Source organism: Brassica rapa, chromosome A01, assembly GCF_000309985.2.
Source record: "Brassica rapa cultivar Chiifu-401-42 chromosome A01, CAAS_Brap_v3.01, whole genome shotgun sequence".
Lineage (NCBI taxonomy): Eukaryota > Viridiplantae > Streptophyta > Magnoliopsida > Brassicales > Brassicaceae > Brassica > Brassica rapa.
This window is the reverse complement of record NC_024795.2, coordinates 12504871-12519672: the sequence shown is the minus strand read 5'-3', so window position 1 is coordinate 12519672 and position 14802 is coordinate 12504871. Positions and strand designations below refer to the sequence as shown.

At 36.4% G+C, this 14802-nt stretch overlaps 3 protein-coding genes across 3 annotated transcripts; 1 reads left to right on the top strand and 2 right to left on the bottom strand.

Moving 5' to 3' along the window:
- Window positions 1–3903: 3903 nt before the first annotated feature.
- LOC103872374 (phosphoinositide phosphatase SAC7) lies at window positions 3904–8394 on the top strand. Its single transcript, XM_009150758.3, has 21 exons — window positions 3904–4093; window positions 4191–4327; window positions 4411–4494; window positions 4574–4701; window positions 4788–4879; window positions 5056–5113; window positions 5242–5298; window positions 5396–5429; window positions 5527–5607; window positions 5979–6085; window positions 6223–6309; window positions 6394–6471; window positions 6591–6661; window positions 6748–6846; window positions 6923–7022; window positions 7104–7212; window positions 7305–7377; window positions 7506–7599; window positions 7689–7781; window positions 7881–7947; window positions 8026–8394. The coding sequence occupies exons 2-21, from the start codon at window positions 4192–4194 to the stop codon at window positions 8160–8162; spliced, it is 1785 nt and encodes a 594-aa protein (XP_009149006.1). The 5' UTR covers window positions 3904–4093; window position 4191; the 3' UTR covers window positions 8163–8394.
- On the bottom strand, window positions 8254–10624 carry LOC103872371 (probable protein phosphatase 2C 47). Its single transcript, XM_009150744.3, has 3 exons — window positions 10098–10624; window positions 9853–10017; window positions 8254–9782 (listed from the first exon to the last, which is right to left on the bottom strand). The coding sequence occupies exons 1-3, from the start codon at window positions 10272–10274 to the stop codon at window positions 9021–9023; spliced, it is 1104 nt and encodes a 367-aa protein (XP_009148992.2). The 5' UTR covers window positions 10275–10624; the 3' UTR covers window positions 8254–9020.
- Window positions 10625–10942: 318 nt separating this feature from the next.
- Window positions 10943–14120, bottom strand: LOC103872367 (monosaccharide-sensing protein 3). Its single transcript, XM_009150730.2, has 5 exons — window positions 13579–14120; window positions 12937–13503; window positions 11830–12761; window positions 11576–11763; window positions 10943–11494 (listed from the first exon to the last, which is right to left on the bottom strand). The coding sequence occupies exons 1-5, from the start codon at window positions 13655–13657 to the stop codon at window positions 11035–11037; spliced, it is 2226 nt and encodes a 741-aa protein (XP_009148978.2). The 5' UTR covers window positions 13658–14120; the 3' UTR covers window positions 10943–11034.
- Window positions 14121–14802: the final 682 nt, after the last annotated feature.

Below are 14802 nucleotides of genomic sequence, written 5' to 3'. Positions count from 1 at the left end.
TCAAAATGGCCAAAGAAATATGGTGAGAAGTGGAATAAATATTTGGAAAAATGATTGCTCACTATATGAAGTATGGACCATCACATGGCTAACCATGCAAACTAAACAAATGTGTACTTAGCTACACGAAGTATATATTATGCATGACAACATCCCTCAACTTTATGATGTTATATAGTTAACATCACAAGTTTAATTTCATTCATCCAAAAAATGATGTGTATGTCAGAGGCCGTTTAAATCTCTCGTTTCATCAATTAAAATGTGACGTATCTAAGGGTAATTTACCAATATTAGATTTTGTCCCGTGTTTTAAAGCGTAAGAATCTAATTTACAAAATCTAACTTTTAATAAAAATCTAACTTTTAATAAAAAATTATGTAATTTGTTTGATTAATTGTGTGATATATACTTATTTGATAAAAAAATATTATAAAACTTCATTGATGTCAATTTATTGACTCTAACATTTTATTTGTTTAATATGAAATTATTAAGTTAATGAATTATTTTTTATATTTTTTCATAAACAAAAATTCCATTCATTTAAACTTTGTAAAACTTTCATATTAGATCTTATTCTTTGATTATTTTTATTCTTAAAAGTATGTAATTTGTAATTATATACGCAAGATTATGTTTGGTTTAAGTTGACATCATATAAGTTTTAAGAAAATAAAATATTAGAGTCAGTAAATTGACAGCAAATAAGTTTTATAATTAAAAAAATTATCAAAGAAGTATATATATACAATTAATCAAACGAAACTAAATTTTTTTTATCAAAAGTTCATAACAAAACAGATTAAAAAAATTAAAAAAATAAAAAAGATTAATAAAAATAAAAATAATACAATTATATAGTTTTAAAATATACTAAAATTTAAATGTTAAAACACTAAATTAAAATGTTAAAACACTACTTATTAAAAGTTCATAACAAAACAGATTAATATAAATAAAAATAATACAATTATATAGTTTTAAAAATACACTAAAATAAAAATGTTAAAACACTACTTATCAAAAAATGTTAAAACATATTGATTTTGTAAATTAGATTTTGTTAAAAATATTCTTACGCTGTTAAAATGTGGGTTAAAATCTAATTTTAGTTAAATTATAGTCGGATCGGTTATATTTTAATTGTTGAAACAAGATATTTAAACGATCTGTAACATAATAACATCCACATCAGTTTTTGGATGAATAAAATTAAACTTATGATGTTAACTACATAATATCATAAAGTTGAAGGATGTTGTCATGCATAACATATATTTCATGTGGCTAGACATACATTAGTTTAGTTCGCATAGTTAGCCATGTGATGGTCAATATTTCATATACTCAGCGATCATTTTTCCTAAATATTTCTGAGATTATATAGGAAGGAATTGATTATGTTGTTGAGAGAACATTGAGTAAAAATCATCGTTTGATTCAATCAACACCGACAATAAACATGTAATTTCTCCTTAATATTTAGGAAATGATTTGCGTTCGGGTATGGAATGTAGTCATTCGGGTTTTTACTTTCAGATTAAACTTGATCGGATCCGTTGACCCGTTATTCCAATATCACGACCCATTCGGTTTTCTGTAAAGATCCGAACCTGACTGATCCTTACCACTTTTTAAACCAGTTTTAATACCTATAAAACTGGTTTTAAGACTAATGAAGATTGAAACAAATACAGTTTGAAGGACGAATAATATATATATAATGAACGTTTGACCAAAAAAAATAAAAAAATATATATATTGAGCATAGGGAGATGTTTTTTCAGCTGTCCTCATGACCAGCATGCATACACCCACAAAGTGATAAAAGACCACTCTAGTAGAGTATTTTAGTAAACTTTCAAATCAATTGCCAATTGGTATTGTGAAGAAAAGACAAGTGCTTGGATCGAATTTGAAACAAGGGGCAGGGCTGGGCATACGGTGAGTACTCGCTATTTTGCATGTACTTACAACTTGACTTGCTTTGTACGAGTAATAAAATTTTTGACTTGTACTTGACTTGTTAAAAATGAGTATTTGTTATTTCGAGTACTTTATTAAAAATAAATTATACTTGCTTTGCTCTGTTACTTACTACTTACGAGTACTTATGAATTATTTACGAATATTTGTGAACTATTTACGGGGTTTTCCGAGTATTTAAAAACTACTTACTAAATAATAATCTATTAAAAATGGACATGAAAGTTTATTTTATTTATTTTACTTAGCATAACATGCAAATTACTTTAAACAAAATATTTGTTTATATTATAAAGAAGAAAAATTAAAAAAAAATATGAATTTATCGATCTATAAACATTGTATAATTTTTATGATGACAAAATATCTTCTCTAAACAAACAAGTAACATGTAATAACAAGTCATGTAGTTAAAGTTTAAATACTTGTTACTATATAATAGTTGACTAGATGACGACGAATATTTAAAAATCAAGACATATACGAGTAAGTACAAGAAGAGTAATGAGTATATGTGTTAAATCCTAAATGCAAGTAAAATAAAAGACAAATATAAATAATTAATTAATAGATTATGTAACAAATATCAAGTAATGAAGTAAATAAAGGTGGCGTAAAGAGTTAAATACTAAAAATAATAATGATACTTATACTTGACTTGGTCTTGCAAGTATTAAATTATCGACTTGTTACTTATCTTAACAACATCGAGTATTTAAATTTTCGAGTCGGATATGAATCAAGTAACGAGTATAAGTCGAGTAACAAGTAATGATGTCCGGCCCTTCTATCCCATCTATATTATTAAAGTTGAAGTACAAATTGAGATTGTTTGGCAATATGGATACTAGTTAAAAAAATAGTACTGTTTGGAAACATGGATATCAGTAAGTTAGAAAAAAAAATAATGGGCTTATGCTACTAAAAATTTAAAAGTCCATTACATTATATTAAAAAATAATGGGTCTATGTTACTTGATATATATATTCAAATCAAAATAAAAATTTAAAATTGATTTATATAAAAAATTCATTCAAAAATATACATATATTCAAAATTTGATTTTTACTAACATATTTTCCAAAAACTATTATAAAAATGTTTTCAATATATATAATAAAAATACAATAAAAAGCCAAATTTCAAACACCAACTTAAATTATGGTTTTTATATTTCACATTAAATTTTAAAATATAATATATGTGATTATTTATATGATTGTATGTATAAAATATTATTAATTATAAGAAAACTTATTTGATGGTACATATAAAATACGATTAATTATATGATAACACATATTTTGTAACCTATGAGGACACATATAGGATATATATATATACAATAGTGATTAGGGGTGAGCGTTCATTTTCGGGTCTTTTTGGGATTTCGTATCCAGTTTAGATCTTTGAGGATTTGGTTCGGAATTGGATAACCAATTTAAATAGGTTTGGTTTAAATAATTGAATATAGAATTAATAATTATTTACGTATTTTTGGAGTTTTGAGTATTTTTTTAACTATTTAAAATATTTACGTTTCATTATTTTTATATATTTTCAAACATTTATGCAAACTTAAAAGTATCATATATATTCTGGATGTCTTTATATATATTAAATCTAAAAATAATTAATATATATAAGTATATAAATCTATTTTGGATATCCAAAATGCTTCGGTTCAGATCGGATTAGGTTTTATTTCTTCAAATACCAAAATTTTGAATAATTTAGATATTTAATCAATTTCGGTTCGGATTTAGTACTACTTATTCGGATTGGGATCAGTTTGATTCTTCGAGTTCGAGTTTTTTGCCCAACCCTAAATAGTGACATAAAAATCAAATAGTATCATATTTTAAAAAGAAATACACCCGCACGGGCGTGCGGGTCAAAATCTAGTGAATTTAATTAAAAGGAATAACATGAAATATCAAAAAGTCAACCTGGTAACGTGATGGAATCGAACCCAGGGCAGCTGCCTTCTAAAAATACGAGGTGGTCGACTTGATTAAGGCAGAATCATTTCACGTTCGGACACGCATATTCCATAATTCAATTCCTCTCCGACGTTTCCCGGCGAAAGCTTCAGATCTCAGGTGATTCTTCGATTCTCGTCTTCGATCATCTTCCTTTGGTTTTAGATTTCCTCTACAAAGATTCGTGAATCTTGTCCATCTCCCATGTTGATTTCAGTATGGAATCTCGGAACAAATTGCATTCCCGTTTACGTCTATGGGAGTTTCCCGATCAGTACGTCATCGAGCCAGCTGATGGCTCAGGCGCTCCGTGTTTGGATATCAGCCGCGTCGACGCTTCCATGAAGCTCATCGGTTCGTTCGTCTTCGTCTCTTCCGAACGTTTCTTGAAATCAATCAATGGTTGCTTTCTAATCCTCTTTCCTTGCGTCTCTCAGATCAAGTCTCGGAGTGCAAATCCTTGCGTGTTCCTAAAATCCATTCCATCTCTGGTGTGGTTGGGATGCTGAAGCTTCTTGCAGGTTTTTTTATATAATCAATTTATCATATTGGATCAATAGATCTTGAGTTTTACTAGATTGCGATGTTCTTTCGATTCAGGATCCTACTTGGTGGTTGTGACGGAGACTGAGCGTGTTGGGTCGTTTCTGGGCCATCCTATTTTCAAAATTACATCGTTAAAAGTTCTTCCTTGTGACCATTCACTTAAGAACTCGCCTGAAGAACAGGTAAGCAAAAAACTCTCTGTTCCACTTTTGTATTAGTAGTAATGATGGATTTCGACTCTCAATGGACCATACCATTTCTGGGGCAGAAAAAGATGGAGACTGAGTTCTCCAAGCTGCTTAGCGTCGCAGAAAAGACAACTGGTCTCTATTTCTCATATGAAGTTAACTTGACACTGAGGTAAATGGTTTCTAACTTCTTCCTTATGATATTAATGTTGGCATAGGTATGTTGTAGTACTGTTCTAAGGCTTGCACGAAACAATTTTATATGAAAATATTCTAACATGCTACCTTTTAAAAGATTCCGTTGTTTTTTTTTCCTTTTAGTTTAATCATTTGTTCTGTGATTTTCAGCTCACAACGCTTGCATGATTTGGGTGCTGAGTCTAAGTCGCTTCCTCTGTGGAGACAGGTGATCATATTGCTACTTTTGTGAAATTGATCAGTTTTCCTTATAAACATTATTAATTAGTCAGTCATTCATTGTTGCTAGTTTGTGACATAACGTAACTTCTTTTGGTGCTGTATCCTTTTATACAGGCTGAGCCGAGGTTTCTTTGGAACAATTACATGTTGGAAGTTCTTATCGATAACAAGGTGAGTGTATTTTGGAAGTTCTTTAATCTTATTTTTACAGCTCCTTGTTTTCGTACTTGCAGGATAGCTTATCTTTTTTTTTTTCTTACGTTTGCAGCTTGACCAGTTCTTGCTTCCAGTAATTCAAGGGAATATCCTTTTTATCACTTGTTTCTCTCCCTTGTCTTCTGTTTACTCTACGTGACTACGTTTTATTATTGAATGAATCTTTCCTTGACCCTGAGTCACGTTTTAATAGTTTTGAAACAGCTATTGGAAAAGATATTGTTGACATAACTCTGATTGCAAGAAGATGCACTCGGAGAAACGGTACATATTTCTCCCTGCTATTCTTACCTGTACATCTTCGCTTTTAAGTAGTTCGAGGCTAAAAATCCAAAAGAGTGGGAAAGTTTCAATAGGTTTTATTGTATTGATGTCTAGCGTGAATTTTTAAGTAGGTCTCTGGGACTTCAGTCATTTGTTTGAATAGTAGGATCTTTCTCGTAGATTACTAATTCAACAGAACTTGATGGGACTTGTTTTAGAATGGGAAATCCCGATGTTGGCACCTTAGCATCATTTTGAGCTTATATCTTATAGATAAATAGGAGAAGTATATGCCATTGCCTGCAGGAAATTTAGATGACACGCATTGCGTTGTGATTGTGTCTTCCCTCTTGTCTTTGATCATATACAAGGTACGCGTATGTGGCGAAGAGGAGCTGATCCTGATGGCTACGTTGCTAATTTTGTGGAGACTGAGCAAATTGTTCAGATGAATGGATATTCGTCATCATTTGTTCAGGTGTTTTTTTTACCATGCTCTCATATTGTGAATTCCCTTATGCTACAATTCTTTGATCAGTTTATATAATACCATTCACATTCTTGTTTTGCATATTCTTTTCAATCCATTATCGTTTTTACGTCCTCCATTTGCAGGTCAGAGGATCCATGCCTTTTATGTGGGAGCAAATTGTAGATCTGACTTACAAGCCCAAGTTTGAGATTGTTCAACCTGAAGAAGCCGTGAGTTCTAATTTCTAATTAAAAATGTGCTCTTTTAGCTCTTTACTTCTTTTAATTAACTTGCATTGGGTGCTTCTCTTGCAGACGCGTATAGCTGAGCGTCACTTTTTGGACCTAAGGAAAAAATATGGATCAGTTTTGGCAGTTGATCTTGTTAATAAGGTACATATTCTTTTAAATTGACATGAATATTTGTGGATTTATGCGACTCAAGATGTAGTACACATCATGTTTGCGAGCTCTTGATCTTTATATTCCTCAATTGCTTCTTCTCTAATCAGCATGGCGGTGAGGGACGCTTAAGTGAGAAGTTTGCTAGTGTTATGCAGCACATTACTGGGGATGAAATTAGGTAGTTAATATGTTGTCTAATCTGCTTCTTAGATCGTTTATATCATATTGGCTTGAACTCATTAAAAGAACTGCGTTCTACTGTAGATACCTGCACTTTGATTTCCACCGCATCTGTGGGCATGTTCATTTTGAGCGCTTATCAATTCTGTACGAGCAGATTGAGGGTTTTCTTGAACAAAATGGGTATGTACTTCTTTAAACATATCTAGTTATACAATTTTGAAATATTAATAGTTATTAAAAATTGGCATGTTATCAGGTACTTTCTCGTAAATGAAAAGGGTGATAAAATGAAGGAGCAGCTGGGTGTTGTCCGAACAAACTGCATAGATTGCTTAGACCGTACAAATGTCACCCAGGTTAGTCATATAATATGATGCTGCTGCTCTTAACTCATTGGTCTTTGTTCAACCACGCTGCACACTTCCTGCCATGTGCAGAGCATGATTGGTCGAAAGATGTTAGAACTTCAACTCAAAAGGATCGGTGTTTTTGGCGCTGAAGAAACCATAAGCTCGCATCTGAACTTTGACGAACGCTATAAAATATGTCAGTCTCTTGTCTTTGTAGGAAATCTAATATTGCACCAGAGTACATAGATGTAAATTTAGAAATTTTGCTTATGCGCTTTCGCCTTTCAGTATGGGCTAATCACGGTGATGACGTTAGCATTCAATACTCTGGTACTCCTGCACTTAAAGGAGATTTCGTCAGGTAAAATGTTTAGTCTCAGGTCTGAAAATGTCGTATCTTAAAGGAAATATGCAGTCAATTTAAGAAGGGAGTGTTTTGTGTATTTATGCTACAAGCCACTAATGTGTCTCAAACGGGCTAAATTGTAGGTATGGGCATCGGACTACCCAAGGTGTCCTTAAAGATGGTTGGAGCTCCCTCGTACGCTATTACCTGAATAACTTTGCTGATGGAACTAAACAGGTCAGTGGCTTTTCATTCTTAGTAACTACACTTGTCCCTGAATCTGGAATGTGTCCTGACTCTAGTTCGTTTTTGGCTGTGTGCAAAAGGATGCGATTGATCTCCTGCAAGGGCACTACATAGTTGCTATGAGCCGAGACATGGCCCCTGTGCCTCAAAAGGGAGGCCTCGAGGCTGTAGCCGTAAGCATTCCATCAATTAAGAATTAAAACTATGCCCACCCCACTTTCTCAGCATATAAGGAATCATAGTCTAACAACATAAGTAATCTGATTTCTCAGAATTTCCCTGTGGCATTGGCGGTGGTTCTGATCAGTTTCTGGTTTGCAACAATGTCTCTGAAACAAGGTAAGACTGATCTATCTTTTGGCGGGATGGTTATATTTCCTTCAAATTTAGTCTAAATCTGTGCACATTGCTGACCAGCTGGGAGTGATTATAAGCATAAGCACTTGTTCTTCTCGCTTCTGTGGACGGGCATATGTGTGGGCGTCGCAGCACTGGTTAGGGCCAATGGGCGGATCTTCTGCAACCGGCCTCGTCTCCACAAGCCCAGGGGCTGATTCATCTTATTCTCCATTCGGGGGTGGCCATTGTGATCACTAACTACAACACGGGGCTCAAGTCAGAGCCAAAAGTTTTTTACGTTTGTTATTTTTTTTTGTATCAATGTTGGACCTTGTGACTCCATCTAGAGTCAATTGTCTCAGGTGGTGACACCGTACTATTTAAGACTCCTCTCACAGCCACCATTAACTCGGTATAATTACAGTTACACATCGTTCTTTTATTTTCTTTCTATGTTTACTCAGGCTGATAAATGGTCTCGAATGTCTACTTCTTGTACCCACCACAAGTCTCCCAAATTCAACTTCACCAGCATGAATGGGAGCAAAACATTAGTAGAACTATCTCAAAATTAATGGCATGATTCTTGGTTCCTAAAAGCACAAATATCGAAGACGTTTTCTCGTTTTAGCCCACAAGACGACCCTCCTTGACGACTCATAATTAGCTGATCTTTGTTGAGAAACTTGTTTTCCTTGTACCACTCTCTATCTTGATAAGAGGGGAGGAAGCAGGAAAGGTTCCAGTCAAACCAAAGAGGCCTTCTTCTTCAGGAAGCAGTTCAATGAGGCAAATCCATGTTGCTGTCTGCTGTGGGAGTAAGAGGTGAGAGAGTTGCTTCAATTGTCATTTTATTCATATGCAAAGAGTATTAAAATCATTTAGATATGGTAAGTAAGCTCTACAGTACAAAAATGGGTTAAACCTTCCTTACAAAAAGAATCAAAACTTGGAAACAAACCAGAGAAAAAGAATACAGCTTGGAATCTCTGACCTTTCTTGTTATAACAGAGGAACAAAACAAAAACAAAACAAAGCAAGTCTCTTCTTACTTTTCAGCTTGATCAGTTCCTTCACAAATCATTCAAAACACCTTTGAGCAGATCCAACCCCTCGGCAGAGATGCTCCTCCTCTTATGCGACTTAGGTATCTCAATCCTCGGAGGCGGTTCCTTAGAGAAGCATACAACCACTACAGTAAGATTATCGCAGCTGTTGCGTTGTAATGCTTCCTTGACGAGAGCTTGAGAGCATCTCTCAGGGTCATTATGCTGCATCAGCTCCCTCCTCACCATCGTCACCGCGCACTGGCTACTCATCACATCCCAAAGTCCATCGCATCCCATTATAAGAAACTCATCTTCCTCCGTAAGCACAATCTCCTCCAGCTCAGGCTCGCAGCTGAGCGGACAAAGCGACCCTTTAGTTCCCTTAATATGCCAATCTCCTAAAGCTCTAGCCACCGAGAGCTGCCCGTTAAGGTAGCCATCGTAGATAACACCTCCAAGCTTCTCAATGCGTAGCTTCTCGGAAGTGCAGTTGGGTTTGTGGTCCTTTGATAGCTCAATGGCTCTGCCTCGTTTCCCAAGCACGGCTCTGGAGTCACCGGCGTTTGCGATGAGCATGGTCTTGTCTAAGATGAGAGCAGTGAGTGCGGTTGTGCCTGAGGATCTGTCGAGAGAAGGAGCATCAGCTAAAGCATGATCCGTATTGACGAAGGCACTCCTTGTAGCTTTCTTGGTGTTTGTTGGGAAGTGTTTGTCTTGCGTTACAAGCTTCAGAATGTTCTTCTTTGTGAATGTTGCAGCATCAATACCTCCATGTCCATCAAACACCTTCATTACAAGACATTGATAAGATCTCAAAGAATCTTAAACTAGTTTGACTTTGTGTATGTATGTATACCCCATAGAAAGCTCCAGTGGATCCGATATGGTCTGTGAGATCATCCACGCAGATGAACTCGTCTTCCATGGACCGTTTCGGTCCTTTATCCGACCAACTTCCAGATCTGAATACAAGTTGGAACGTGGTGTTGTCTCCTTCCGGACAACATCTCTGGTCTCCTTCCTGCGCCATTTCATTTCACAATGTAAAGAGATCCGATCAAGTTACATTTTAGGAGGAAAGAAGAGATGAGATGAACCAACGGAATCGATCAACCAAGCAGTGCTGTTGCAATGGCGCATTGAAGAGAGGTCTCTTGGAGGCTTGCCGGAGGAGCTCAGGTGCGCCGTTTTGTCATCTCCGACGTCCAAGTTGTTAATCATCGGCGGAACTTCGGTCAACGATGCCATTTCCAGTTTTGCTTTCTTTCTCAGAATCATAATCTCTTTTTAGTTACTAAATATAGAAATAGTTTTCTCCCTCCTTATTTTACTCACCAATTAGCTCTCTTGATTCCACGTGTGCTCTCCCTTTTCAACTTTATTTATTTGAATATTAATATTGGATCTTTATTATTATAGCCAAAGCTGCCTTGGGAGATAGGTTAGCTGAGAAGCGTTGCAGAATCTCATACAAAACTGCTAGAAGATCACACTAACTTGCTGATTAAGGTAGCTTTGAGTGAGTCATGGATCATTATTGTTCACGCTTCTTTCATCTTGGGCCTAGACGTGTTCAATGTTGCTTAGTGTATGAGCACTGGTTACGTTTGAATTGTTACCAATGGCTGGCTCTCTATAGGACACAATACATAACGTTCAAGGGGTCAGTCATTTCACTGCACTTGCACACTCCTAATAGCTAAGTTAATGGTTGAAGTCCTTGCAGCTTCAGTATTTCCAGCAAATCCAATGCACTAGAGAAGTCTCATAAATCCTCTTTCTTGCTACAACACTTCGAGATTAAACTCTGTATGTATGTAATAAACTCATGGTGATCTTGATTAACATCTCTGAAGATGTACAACAGAAAGTATAAAAACTATGGTTCTCATCTCATAATTACAAAAGGGAAAAGATCTCCCAATTTGCAGCTACAGAATCACAAATCCAAGAAGGCCTCTATGGTATGGTTTGTTATTAATTAACTTGTTCAAAATACAGCAAGAAAACTTGAGAAAGGCAACAAAGAAAAGACAAGTCAGTCATCATCAGAGAGAAACGAAGCTGAAGCGTCTTGATGTTTTGCACCAACAGAGAAGAACTCAGAGATAACTTCAAGTGGCATTCCCTTTGTCTCCGGTACCTTGAGGTACACGAAAACCCACGCTACTGCACAAACAAATGCATAGATCCCAAAAACACCAGCTAGGCCTAGAGATTTGAGCATGACAGGAAGAGTGTAAGTGACAATGATGTCACATATCCAGAAAGTGAGTGCACAGATGGTGATGCAAAGGCCACGCACAGAGGTAGGGAAGATCTCTGAACATAGGATGTTTGGAATGGCTCCAAAACCCATCACGAAACAGCTTAAGTAAACCATAACGCTAGCGGTCGATATCAATGCGTTTGCTGTGCCTCCAAGCTTCACCAAGCTTCCTATGACCAGCGTTATCAGTGATAGTATTAAAATGGGGATTGTGGAAAGCATCAGAGACCTGCAATCACACTTTGGTACTGTTACATTTATTACCATTCAGGTGAAAGAAAAAGAGAAGGACAACAGAGAGAGAACTTGCCTTCTTCCAGATACATCCATTAACCTCATGGAAACAAGAATGCAAGGAAGCATGAAGAGTGTAGTTAAAGAGCTTATGAGGAGAGATGCAGACTCTGCACTTATGCCAAGGTTTGTCAAAAGACTTGACACACCTGTTTCTTCCAGTATTTGTGGTGTATAATACATTACTCCATTTATTCCTGCAAACTGCAAACATGCTTCCTCTCCTTTATGACTTTTACTCTATAAAGAATCAATTAAAAAAAGCATTACCTGTTGTAGTATCTGAAGCCCAACTCCAACTATCAAAGCCCTCTTCACACCAGGTTCCTTCAGCTCCCTCCAGCCAGGACCAGCCTTAATCTCTTGTGGCAACATTGCAGTCTCTCCTTTAATCCCAGGTATCATCGAAGCTTGGCTTACAAGTGCAGAAGCCTGAACGTATCCATTCTCTTGAGCTGGAGCATCAGCTTCTGTCTGGAAGGAGAGAAGCGATCCACGTCTCGAAAACCCCATGTTGCTGGCGTGGTTGTTGTTGGCAGTTTCCTCGTGAATGTACATTCTCTGCAACCCTCCGTTTACCCTCTTACCATCTGCACCAACCTTTTCGTTGTACTTCCATGCCAACTGCCATCCACCGCCTATGCTTGTAGCTGTTGCCTTCTCACCCATGTTAGCCATAAACAGGCTGCTCTGTCGCCTGTGCATGGTCCCAGCGGGTTGCTGGTTGAACTCATCCGTCTCAGTGGCTTGCGGAGAAAGCAAAGGACTGTTTAGGCTTTCATCTTGTTCAGAGCTGTCATCACTGTTCCTCTCCGGATCCCACTGAGACTCCTGCCTTCCCATAAGTCCAAGTATACTTCCCATATTTGGAAAGACCATGCTGCGAGATGATGAAGCGTTCATGTTCTCATAAGGAAGTTTCTCATGAATGCTACCAAAGAGAGTGACAACTGGGTCCATCATGGATCCTCCGCGCGTTAACATGCTTCCATGTCGCGACGCTAATGCTAGAGAGCTCTGTCCTTTCACTGGCTTAGCCATCCATGACTGTCCATCCTCTGGACCGTATAGCTTTATCTGATCTTTCCTCGGCAGTTCTTGTCCGGTCTCGGTTTCCTCGTCGTCGTCCGGACCAATCACATATTCTTCTATGGACGTGTCTTTTCCTACCCCAAGCCCTTCAACCAGCAGAGCAAGCTCACCTAGATCACACACACACACACAGAGTTAGTTTAATTACAAAGTATATTTCTTCTTTTAATACCAGGAGGTTCGGACGAAGCATGTAATCCCCAAGACCCGAAACCACAACATATAATATTAGTTTCGTATCAGCTGTCACTCGAATAGAATTTTTAGTGTTGATAAAAGACGAACCAGAGACATCTTCTCTGTCACGAAGTCTCTGAAGAACCTGTCTAGCTTCTTCCATGCGGCCTTTGCTGACAAGCCACCTTGGAGATTCAGGCAAGAAGAAGGCCGCAAGTACAAAGTAGAGAATCGACGGAATAGACAGAACACCGAGCATGAGCCTCCAGCTCGGAGATTCTTGAAGGGACATTCCAAAAACAAGGCAATAGGACAGAAACATGCCACCAGATCCACAGAACTGAGGGAAAGTGTTGAGCAGACCTCTGATCTCAGAAGGTGCGGTCTCAGAGATGTAAATGGGGACGAGAGTGACGGCTAGACCGATACCAAAACCATCAAGAAGCCTTGCGAAAAGGAGAACGTATACATTTGGAGACCAAAACATGACGATGCTGCTTAGGAAATAGAGAAGAGAGGAGAGTATAAGCATGGAACGGCGTCCTACTCGGTCAGAGACAGGACCAGAGAAAGTTGTGATCATAGTGGCTCCGATGAGAGACATGGCTACGATTAGTCCCTCAATCTTTGGTTCTTTCTCCAAATGAAACTCTTTTTTAATGTAAATCACAGCTCCTGCCACCAATATACAATCAAACATCAGTCATCGCTTTTCGTATAAATGTAAAGAAGAAAAGAGAAGAAAGAGACCTGCAATGGTGGCATTGTCCCAGCCCTGCAACATGTTCCCTATAGCAGCAGCCAAAGCAACAAGCACTACGCTCCTCATCTTTTTTTTTTTGTGACTTTAAATGCGATATTACTTCCTCTGATCAATAATCCAGTTTACAACACATCATATGTTTCTCCCTTAAATGTTCAATTATCATTTCTTTTTCAGAAATAAAGAAAGAGAGAGAGGGGGGGAGGAAGATAACAAGAGTTGTTTATGTGATGATTAATCAGAAGCATGCATGCAGCATTTGAGAGGCGGTAATAACGGCGAGATAAAGTTAGTTTGGTCAATAGGAGAAATAAAAGGGGGAAGGTTATATACAACAAACTTGTCCTTTGATCGGTTCTTCTGTGCACGAAACTTACGACTCTTTATACTTTCTGCAATATCCCCACACGGTAAGATTCATCTCACACGATTGTCTCCATAATCAATTTTCTAAATATAGATGCATATCTGCTTTTCAGGATCCGACAACACAGTAGTAAATATATGTATCTTATAATTACAAAACTGCTATGAAAAGATTATATAGTTTGTGGTGTATCTTAAAAACACACACATACTTCACAAAAAACAGTCTAGAATATGATATGTTTCACACTTACACAGTATATTTTCTCTTCTTTTCAAATGATCGTTTACAGTTTACACACTCGTATACTACTCCCTCCGTTTCTTAGTAAATGTCATTTTGACATTTTTCACACGTTGTCCCAAAAAAAGACATTTTTCACACATTAAAAAAATGATTGAAATATAATTAAATTGTTATTAACTATACATCTTTGACCAATAGTATTTTAGATAAATAAAATTTATAAAATTAATGCAGTTTGTAATTAATTTTCAGTTGAAAATAAGTATAATTTGCATTGAAATTCTAAAATAATATTTTTTGTGTAACAAGAAAAAAATGACACTTATTATATAAAATCGAGGGAGAAAGGAATTTGAAAACTACAATTTTTTTGTAACAAATCCAATCATTTTTATGAATATGTATCTTTTTCATTATGTTTTGGTTACACAACACGTTTTATTTTGATATACTGTACTTGAACCAGAACTTAGAGCATCATTAATGGGATGCTTAGAGGAGGAGAGCTTAGGGAAAAATCCTACTATATAAAAGGAACTATTTTGGGGGCTTTTAAGGTGTACTACATAGGCAGAAAATTCCTGGCCAATCAATCTAC

Bases quoted from the DNA above. Each gene is read 5' to 3' on its own strand.
- LOC103872374 (XM_009150758.3), top strand. From the start codon at position 4,192: ATGGAATCTCGGAACAAATTGCATTCCCGTTTACGTCTATGGGAGTTT. The intron at 5,430-5,526 runs ATATCCTTTTTA...ACCCTGAGTCAC, and splicing joins GCTTCCAGTAATTCAAGGGA to GTTTTAATAGTTTTGAAACA. The intron at 7,213-7,304 runs GTCAGTCTCTTG...TTCGCCTTTCAG, and splicing joins TGACGAACGCTATAAAATAT to TATGGGCTAATCACGGTGAT.
- LOC103872371 (XM_009150744.3), bottom strand. From the start codon at position 10,274: ATGATTCTGAGAAAGAAAGCAAAACTGGAAATGGCATCGTTGACCGAA. The intron at 10,018-10,097 runs GTTGGTTCATCT...GAAATGGCGCAG, and splicing joins CTGCTTGGTTGATCGATTCC to GAAGGAGACCAGAGATGTTG. The intron at 9,783-9,852 runs GTATACATACAT...CTTGTAATGAAG, and splicing joins CCACTGGAGCTTTCTATGGG to GTGTTTGATGGACATGGAGG.
- LOC103872367 (XM_009150730.2), bottom strand. From the start codon at position 13,657: ATGAGGAGCGTAGTGCTTGTTGCTTTGGCTGCTGCTATAGGGAACATG. The intron at 11,764-11,829 runs GTAATGCTTTTT...GCATGTTTGCAG, and splicing joins GGCTTCAGATACTACAACAG to TTTGCAGGAATAAATGGAGT. The intron at 11,495-11,575 runs GCAAGTTCTCTC...GTGTGATTGCAG, and splicing joins ATGGATGTATCTGGAAGAAG to GTCTCTGATGCTTTCCACAA.